Source organism: Colius striatus, chromosome 6 (genome assembly GCF_028858725.1).
Source record: "Colius striatus isolate bColStr4 chromosome 6, bColStr4.1.hap1, whole genome shotgun sequence".
Classification (NCBI taxonomy): Eukaryota; Metazoa; Chordata; class Aves; order Coliiformes; family Coliidae; genus Colius; species Colius striatus.
Genome location: NC_084764.1, coordinates 21,151,542 through 21,159,764, shown reverse-complemented (window position 1 = coordinate 21,159,764; position 8,223 = coordinate 21,151,542). Strand labels below are relative to the sequence as shown.

Genomic DNA, 8,223 nt, shown 5'->3' with positions numbered 1-8,223 from the left:
CTCCTCTCGCGAGAGCAGCGGCGGCGGCGAGCGGCGGCGTGTCGGCGCTCAGGGGGGCTGTGGGCTCGCAGCGAGGAGCGAACCCCCAGCGCGTCCTGGGAGCGACGCCATCACAAATGCCGCCAAGCGCCCCATCTCCTCTTGGTCCTTGCGACCTGATAGGGGCGCGTAGGTTTTGTGCTTTAACGTGGAGGTGATACCATGAAGAAGGCCTCGTGTGCTTGGAGCTGTGCCACAAGGCCTCAGCAGTGGCCTGCTCTGGAGGCCTGGAAACCCAAGGAGGGGAATAAAAGGAAATTTGGCAGAGCAGCACAGAAAGTGGTAGTGCCAGTTTACTGCCTGTCGCTTTGGTGAACCAGTATAAAGCTTTGGTAACCATTTTTATTAGGCTCTGTGCCATTATAGTAATTTTTGCAAGTGTTTTTTTAAAACTTATCCATTAGTGTTTTCTGTAGTACACATGGACATCCAGTAGTAATAATACTCATCCCCTCATTGAAATGCTTTGAGATCTGTGGTTGAAATCAGTTACATAAAAGCTAATTGTTATAAGTTGGAGCAAGATTTCTCATCTGGAATAGTGTCTTGAGTTTTTATTTTGTTGCTGGGTGGGTTTGTCTAAAGACTATTCTGTGAGGGCATCCACGTGCCAAACTAAAAGCCAGGTAGCATTAGCGCAAAGGGGCTTGCTTCCCAGTTAAGATAAAAAGTGGAAGGATAATGCTGTAATAATTTACACTGTGTACTATTCCCAGTACACAAAATGTCAGTCTGTGTATTATTTTCCTTAGTAGTTCTGCTGCATGCAAAGTCACTTAGTGACACTGTCCATCTAGTAGGTTAGAGTACTCCTGACATAAGCTCAAAAAAAAGCAGTGCTTTTTTTCCCTGCAAGGCTATATTTTAGCAGCTGGACAAACACCAACTGTAACTCCTCCTCTCAACTGGCTTTTGTTTGTTCTTCTAAGGTGTTTCTAAAACCACCTACGTGTAACAGGGAGTTTTAATTCTGAAACCCGGATCTAACATCTTAGTTGAGTACACAACAACTACAGTCACCACTAGAAATAAAACCTGCTTAGCTAAAACTGCAGTAATGTCTCTGGAAAGGCTGATCGATGGTCAAGGCAGAAACTGGTGAGTCTAGCTGTAAAAAGTTCTCTTCTAGTACTTTGACAATATTAATAGCAAAGTTAATTTTTCAATGTGCCGTGAAGTCAAGAGCTATGAACAGAAAGAGAATGCACAGATATAAATATACTTTCTAGCTTTAGATTATCTGGAACTTTCCACTGATACTTTTAGAATTAAGTAACATATTTTTAATTATCACAGGTAGTCTTCCATAGATAATAAAATTGTTCCTAACAAGTTTTACCAACAATATTGAAGCAGTGGATAGCAAATATGACTCAGTGGAGGAAAATAGACGAGAAAGGAATGTTCTTTATCCTCGACTGCCTTGGCATTATAGAAGAATACTTTTCCAAAGAAAGGGTGAGTTGCCATCAGTGGATATGCACTGCTGGCTAAAATAAAAAAATAACACAAAAAACCCCCCCTCTGCATTAAGAAAAATCAAATGTTTTCACTGCATGTTCTAACACTGGGACGTGACAAGGATTTTCTTACAATTAATATACACCATGTTAGGATCCTGTTTTCTGTTTTTTTTGGGTTCTGCTAGCTTTTTTGTGGTTTGCACCATTGTAATGGCAGAAAGACATTCCCAAAGTTTAGAGTATTGGATTAAATCATTATGTAATGAAATGTAATTGTGCTAGTGACTGATTAAAAATACCATACACCTGTTATAAGTAGTGAACTTTTGGAATAGTATACTTTCTTGTTCTTCCTTCTTCACTTTGAGGTATCTTTAAGTGTCAGTTTTCTCTTTTTCTCTTATCATCTATAGATTTCCTCACACCGTTCTCACTTGGGTACTTGCCTTTTTTCAATGTAACTTTCTGAAAACGTTTCACAGAGTATTTGAGTACTTTTGAAATTGTAACAACAAATGCTATCTGTGCATCTGTTTGAAATTTGCCCCGTTGTGGGGTTTTGATTTATTTTTGGTTTTTTTTTTACAGAGGTTGCATGTCCATGGCAAGCTCCTGCTTAACAGTCCCACAACTGGCAAGTGAGATTTGTGGACTTGGAAAGGTAAGAGCTCTCCTTTTAACTTCTGCTGCTGTTTACCTGCTCTTGTTCTCAGACTGAAGAGAACTGGAAAACAATACCAGGGCTAGTTAGTAGTGGCATAGCAATTCTAACATAATTACATTTGACATAGAAGAAAAGAGGATAAGGATGTTTTAGCCATTTACATTGTTTGGTGGTCATAGCACGTTTTCAGAGTTGCTATGAAAGAGGGTGTGGTAGTCGGCAGTGTTTTTCAGTTCTCCCGTGTATGGTTGGTGGAGTTACAGTTGTAGCCTTTTGTGGCAACTTTGTGTAAAAGGATTCTGAAGTGCTATGACACTTAGCACCACTTTAACTTGAGTTTGGGGGGTGGGGGAAGATAGCCACACTAACAACAAAACTGGACAGTTGTGACTACATGAATGTTATTGTGCAGACACTAAATGATGTGTTATATTTCCATATACTTATGAGATATAGTACTGTCTCAGTGTAAAACCCACCAGGAATATAATTTGAATATATTTTTCCGCAGGCAGTCCAAATAAACATGCAAACAATCTTCCAGATAAAAAAAAAAAGTTCCCACACACGGTGGAAGACAGGCAACAAGCAGGGTGAATCTGAAGACCCCCAGCTGCCCGTCTGGCCGGAGGATTCCTCTGGAACGGGCTCTGGCAACCAGAGCACAAAGTCGCAGCGGAGCAGTGCACCCACAGGCGGGGAGGTGAGGCGAGCTCCGGTAACTGCGGACCGGTGCAGCCAAGCGCAGACCAAGGGTGGAGAAGACAGAACCCTCGCGGTGGCCGGGATGCCTCCTCTCCCGGACGGTTTTAGGAGCAAGATTCAGACAGGCCATATTTAGAAGAACTCTGAAAGCCAAACAACGAAGAAAACACGCAAGTGGGAGCAGAGCTGTGAAGCGAAGGTCAGCTGGGATCACCGCTCCGCTCGCCGGGGAGGGCCGGGGGCCGTAGACCGTAGGCGCGCTGGCCCAGCGGGAGCGCATCCGCCACCGGGAGCAGTGAGGGCTCCCCCTGCGCCGGGGGTTGGGGGGCGGGCTCCTCCCGCACCGGCCCGCCGCTCTCTGCCCCTTGACGTGGCGCCCGGACTCTCCCATCAGCCATGTTGACTGCGTCGGCAGCGCCGGGGCGGCTGCGTGCGGGCGGGGGAGAGCGAGAGCGGCGGCAGCCGGGACACGGGGTGAGAGCAGGGTAGGGTTGGGCAGGCGCTGAAGGGGCAGCGGCGGGCGTGGGGAGCCTGAGCCGGCCAGCGGCGCGAGCTGAGGGGACTGTCCCTGCGCTGCGTGCCTACGGGGGCACCTCAGTCTCCGGCCGTGGCCCCCCGCCGGGCTTCTGGGTGAGGAGAGAGCCTGGTAGGGAGCTCCCCTCCTCCCTGCACCAGGCTTCGGGCGCTCGCGCCGCCCTCCGTTGGCAGCAGGGGGATCCCAGCGCAGCCCCGCTGGGCCGGGGATACCGCGGGCGGCAGGTCAGCGCTGCCCGTGGCCTCCAAGGCTCTGGGTTAGGAGTGCGTGCGCCCCTTCTCATGAGGTGGGAAGCGCTCAGCCTGGCCGCCGTGGTGGGGCCCGGCCCGGCCGGGGCGGGGCGGTGCGGTGCGGTGCTAGCAGCCTCCGAGGGCCCCGCCATCAGCCGCGGTCGGCGGCACTCGGGAAGGGCCTTTGCGCGGCTGCCGTTGTACCGGCTCTCCCTGGTAGCGGCTGCAGCTCTTGTGTCCTGGAGCTGGTGTGCCACTGCGTGGAGCTCTGCCAGGGACGCCTTGCGATATAGGCAAAGCTATAAAAAAATTGTGTTTAGTCAGGACCTGCTGTATTTGCATATGTGGTTTTTGATTTAGGTGAGCTCTTACATACACTGGTTAAAAAGAATGCCATTTCAAAGTAATGTATTTCTAAATTGTTTGTTCAGCTGTAAGTTAGCTTTCTGAGTGGTGTAGCAAACGTGTTTGACATATGTGATGGTTAGAAAGTCCTAACTAGTCTTGCATCTAGACAGAGTAATAACATTAATGCTATTATTTACCTGAGAATCGAGCCCTAATAGTCATGTATAGTCTGCCTGTGACTCATTGTGCAATTCAGGTGTGGCTTCTTTGTGTGACACATTGCCACAGTGCAGGGATGGGAGGTAAATTCAACCTTAGCAGTGGGAGGAAGGAAGCAAGCCAGGAAGGACTGCTTGTCTTGCCTGAATAAATGTCCTCTTCTGCAGCAAAACTGAAGTAGTGACAACCCAACACGGGAGCTGTTAACATTCATCTGGTCCAAATATCAGTTCTCTATGGTTTTCTGATGTCTGTACTATGTATTTTGTGGCATTCAGGTGGATAAAGTTTGGTATGTAGTCTGTAGGTCAAGAGGATTTCCTATTTTGATCTGGTGTAATACATCTCAGATCCAGACAGTGTGCCTGCAGAGCTGTAACAATGGTACCAAATGGAATGTAACTTGTCAGACCCTGAATTTCACACTTGATGAATGATGAAATACATAAGCATAATTGACTCTTGGAAAGGAAGAAATGATGGAAGAAAAGATGGAGGAAAACTTGATTATTAGCAGGTTCTGCCATCTGAATATGGAATACATACTTTACTAGAAAGTAACAGTACTTAATAAATCCAAGAAATCCTTTATGTATCTATCTGCACTTTATTAGTCACTACACACTGATGTTTGTACATTGCTCTCTGAGGAGTAACTGAGTGGAAACATGTAAAACAATTTCAAATGCAGCTCGAGTAAAATGTGGAGAAAAGATTTTATTTGGAGAAAAGATTTTGAAGTCCAGTATAGAAAGTCCATGTTGCAGGGCATGGAAATAGAGTTGGTGGACTTTGCAGCAGATAGCTGTGTAATGGCTGAAATAGACTTTAAGTTGGAATTTACTCTTGTCTTCTCGGGAGATAACTTTAAAAGGAGAGACTAGTCAGTTTGTGGCTGTAGCTGAAATAGTTGCCTCGTGCAGATTGTCATATCAATACCCCATGTTTTCAGAGATAATGTTCCTTCATCTTTTTGACAAAAACACTCATGGATTTTGATGTATTAGGAGAGAAATTTCTTAAATTCTAAGTCCTTTTCAAATACCAGGCTGTTCTTTCCTCTCTTGGTTGAATTATCTTCTGGCTCTGATCCCTCTGTACTAATTATGACTTCCAGGTACTAGTTCCCTTTGCTCAGTTTTGTCCCCTGCTCGATGACCTCATTCATCCCAGTGGCCTTGCAGCACTTGGGAGCAAAAGCAATAGTGGAAGTGCCTTGTGGGCCAAAGTTCCCTATGGCTTTCTGTGTTGCAATTGCTGTGACATGTACGTTTGCTCTTAATAGTAAGATGCCATATTCATTAAAATATTGGCAGACTAATTATCATCATATTTCTATTACATCGTGGAGATAAGTGACAGTCATAGCACCTGTGGAAAACTTTGAGAGGATTACTCTGTAGGGTTAAGTTTGCTGTCAGTCTATGTTCTATAGGAACAATTTTGAGACTGCTTTTTGTAGCTTTCATCACATGGTGAGAGTTGATTGCTTCCTAAGGATATTAACTGTGAAATGTGGGGCTTTGTTTTGTGTTATTAGAATAAAACCATTAAGTTAAACCATAATTTAAAAGAACTTGAGAAATTTTTGACTGTCAGTAGAAACTGGAAGTGCAATGCCGTTGTAATTTTAGTAAAAAGTGCTAGGTCTTTATAAATGGAGTGTTTTCCTGGAATCTCTTTAGCATATGTAATTGCAGGACTGACAGTCAGCATTCTTTTGAGAATTCCTGATTTAAATCCCAATTATGGAAGATTCCTGCATTTCTAAAAGCGATTTGTTAATTTAGTACAGTCAAAATTGAGACCTGGGAGTATTTTCCTAGGCAGTTTGTGTAGACTTTTACAGTAAATTATTGATTATTAGGCAATGGGAATTTATGTGTCCTAGTTGTTGAAAAAAACCTCTGTTCTCTGAAATGTGCTGGGATGCATGCAGCAGGTATTCAGGAACAGTGTGTATTTATCTGAGGGGTTTTGGATTGATGGGAGGGAGTGTGCTTCTTGCTGGCTTTCCCAGATGTTCAAGAGTACCTGTTGAACTTTTCAGATGTATATGTGTTCCTCACTACTCCAGCTTTTGAGTAGTTTTAGCTGAAAATTTTGAAAGCTTTAGGTCAATGCCCAAAATGGTAAATCTGAGTTCAAGCAATTTTTGATTGGTGGATCTTGATAGATAATGTATTGCAATATGACAATTGGATTTCTTAAAAAGTTGTTTTCTAGCATTGCTGTAGGAATGTACTCTCATGGAATGTCATGTTGTTATTCCTTTCCATTTCTATGTAGACTGCCTTATGGTTTACTGAAAATATGGTTAGAAAACTCTTATATTTGATACCACAGAGACATGAAATGAGTACACTTGGGATAAATACTTTTTTACTGTTTGTTTCTTAAAAGAAGTTAGAGGATTAAATATTTTGCAAGAATGTGTGATTTTTGAATAATGAACAGAATGAATAATAAATTAGTGAAACTCCTTAAAGCAGTGTGTATTTTTTTGTGAGCAAGTCTTTTCTAATAATGTTAGCATGCTGCATATTCTCTACTCTGACCTACTCTAGAATTAGTGCTTTACTTATTCTTTGCCTGGGTTTGTTGCCTAAGTCAAGAAGTGATCAGAAAATGGGACTACTTTAATGATATGTATTTAATCTGCAATATGTGAAATATTTGTTATTTTGGAGAGGTTGCTGCATCCTAGGAGTCTTAATTTCTTCATGTTTGATCTTGGAACTCTGTGCATTGCTTTCAGGATTTAAGAAAAATTACTCTGTTTATTGATTGTAACTCAGTTACGGTATTTGAATGTGTGACTGTCATGAGGCGCATTTAGTATTTAGTGGTTAAAAATGTTTAGCTTTCAACACTATGCTAATGGCTGTCTTTTTGTTTTAGTGATAAATAGAGAAGTTGACCATGACAACATTCCTGGAGTTTATCCAGCAGAATGAGGACAGAGATGGAGTTAGATTCAGCTGGAATGTTTGGCCTTCAAGTCGCCTTGAAGCCACAAGAATGGTGGTCCCAGTGGCTGCCCTCTTCACACCATTGAAGGAACGACCAGACTTGCCTCCGATTCAGTATGAGCCAGTTTTGTGCAGTAGGACCACGTGCCGAGCTGTTCTGAATCCCTTATGGTAAACTTAATTCATGCGTTATGCTAGTATTTTACCTAACAATCTTTAGAATAGTGCTAGTTAAAGTATGCACAAGATATGGCTCAGACTTCTAGATCTTTGAAGTTTGTGCACGTAGATTTGCATGTGTAACATATACTTAAAGCATAGCTTTCATTTAACTAGTCTTTTCAAACTACTTCGTTTAACAAATGGTTAGGTATGTTATTTTTCTGGAACTACACATCTTGTCAGTTAGTATATTTTTATGTTTTTTCTCTAGAAAATTACTTGAGTAGAAATTTGCTGTGTTGCATGTTTGTAACTCTTGAGCTCTGATGTAGTTTAGTTGCCAAGTGAAAGGAACCATATTTATTACTCATCATAGTTCATTTGTAGACCAAAGTGCGATAGCTGGTTTAGTTTACTAAATCAGAAGCTGAAAGATGGGATAGGTAGACAGAAATAGAGGATAAAAAGCTGTTTAAGCTAAAGGGTGTATTGGCACAAGCACAAATGATTGTGGACTAGTTGTGGATGAGTTAGATTGTAAGCAGAGGAACTGTTTCATTTGTCACAGAATCACAGAAGTATGGAAAAGAGACACAGTAATTTCTAAGGTGGAGCTCCTTAGGCATGGAGAAGGTACTGAGAGATAGTGAGAGTTTACACATGATGTAAAAGATCCTGTAGAATATACTCAATTTTGTGAATGACTTGTCCATGCTGGAGAGAGAAGAGTTTCAAAGCAGATGTAGAATTGTGTTTCAGTATTAAACGAACACAGTGACTTATTCTGCTGGAAGTTGGGCTTAATGGAAGCTGATTTTTTTCAGAGGCATAATTTTTGTTGAGGACTCGAAAAAAATACTGGAAAGACAAAGCTGTAAAGGATCAG

General features: G+C 42.7%; 1 protein-coding gene across 4 annotated transcripts in view; it reads left to right on the top strand.

The window, feature by feature from the left end:
• Positions 1–55: 55 nt before the first annotated feature.
• SEC23A (SEC23 homolog A, COPII coat complex component) overlaps positions 56–8,223 on the top strand; it is a 34,196-nt gene continuing 26,028 nt past the window's right edge. The window contains exons 1-6 of one of the 4 annotated variants that reach the window (XM_061997609.1): positions 56–371; positions 969–1,137; positions 1,336–1,497; positions 2,091–2,163; positions 2,678–3,070; positions 7,105–7,346. In XM_061997609.1, coding sequence (XP_061853593.1) covers positions 7,126–7,346 — 221 coding nt within the window. In that variant the 5' untranslated portion in view covers positions 56–371; positions 969–1,137; positions 1,336–1,497; ... (1 more) ...; positions 2,678–3,070; positions 7,105–7,125. Of the gene's footprint in view, positions 372–968; positions 1,138–1,335; positions 1,498–2,090; positions 2,164–2,677; positions 3,071–3,112; positions 3,357–7,104; positions 7,347–8,223 lie in introns of those variants that run through there. The other 3 variants (XM_061997610.1, XM_061997608.1, XM_061997611.1) reach the window with 3 other exon arrangements.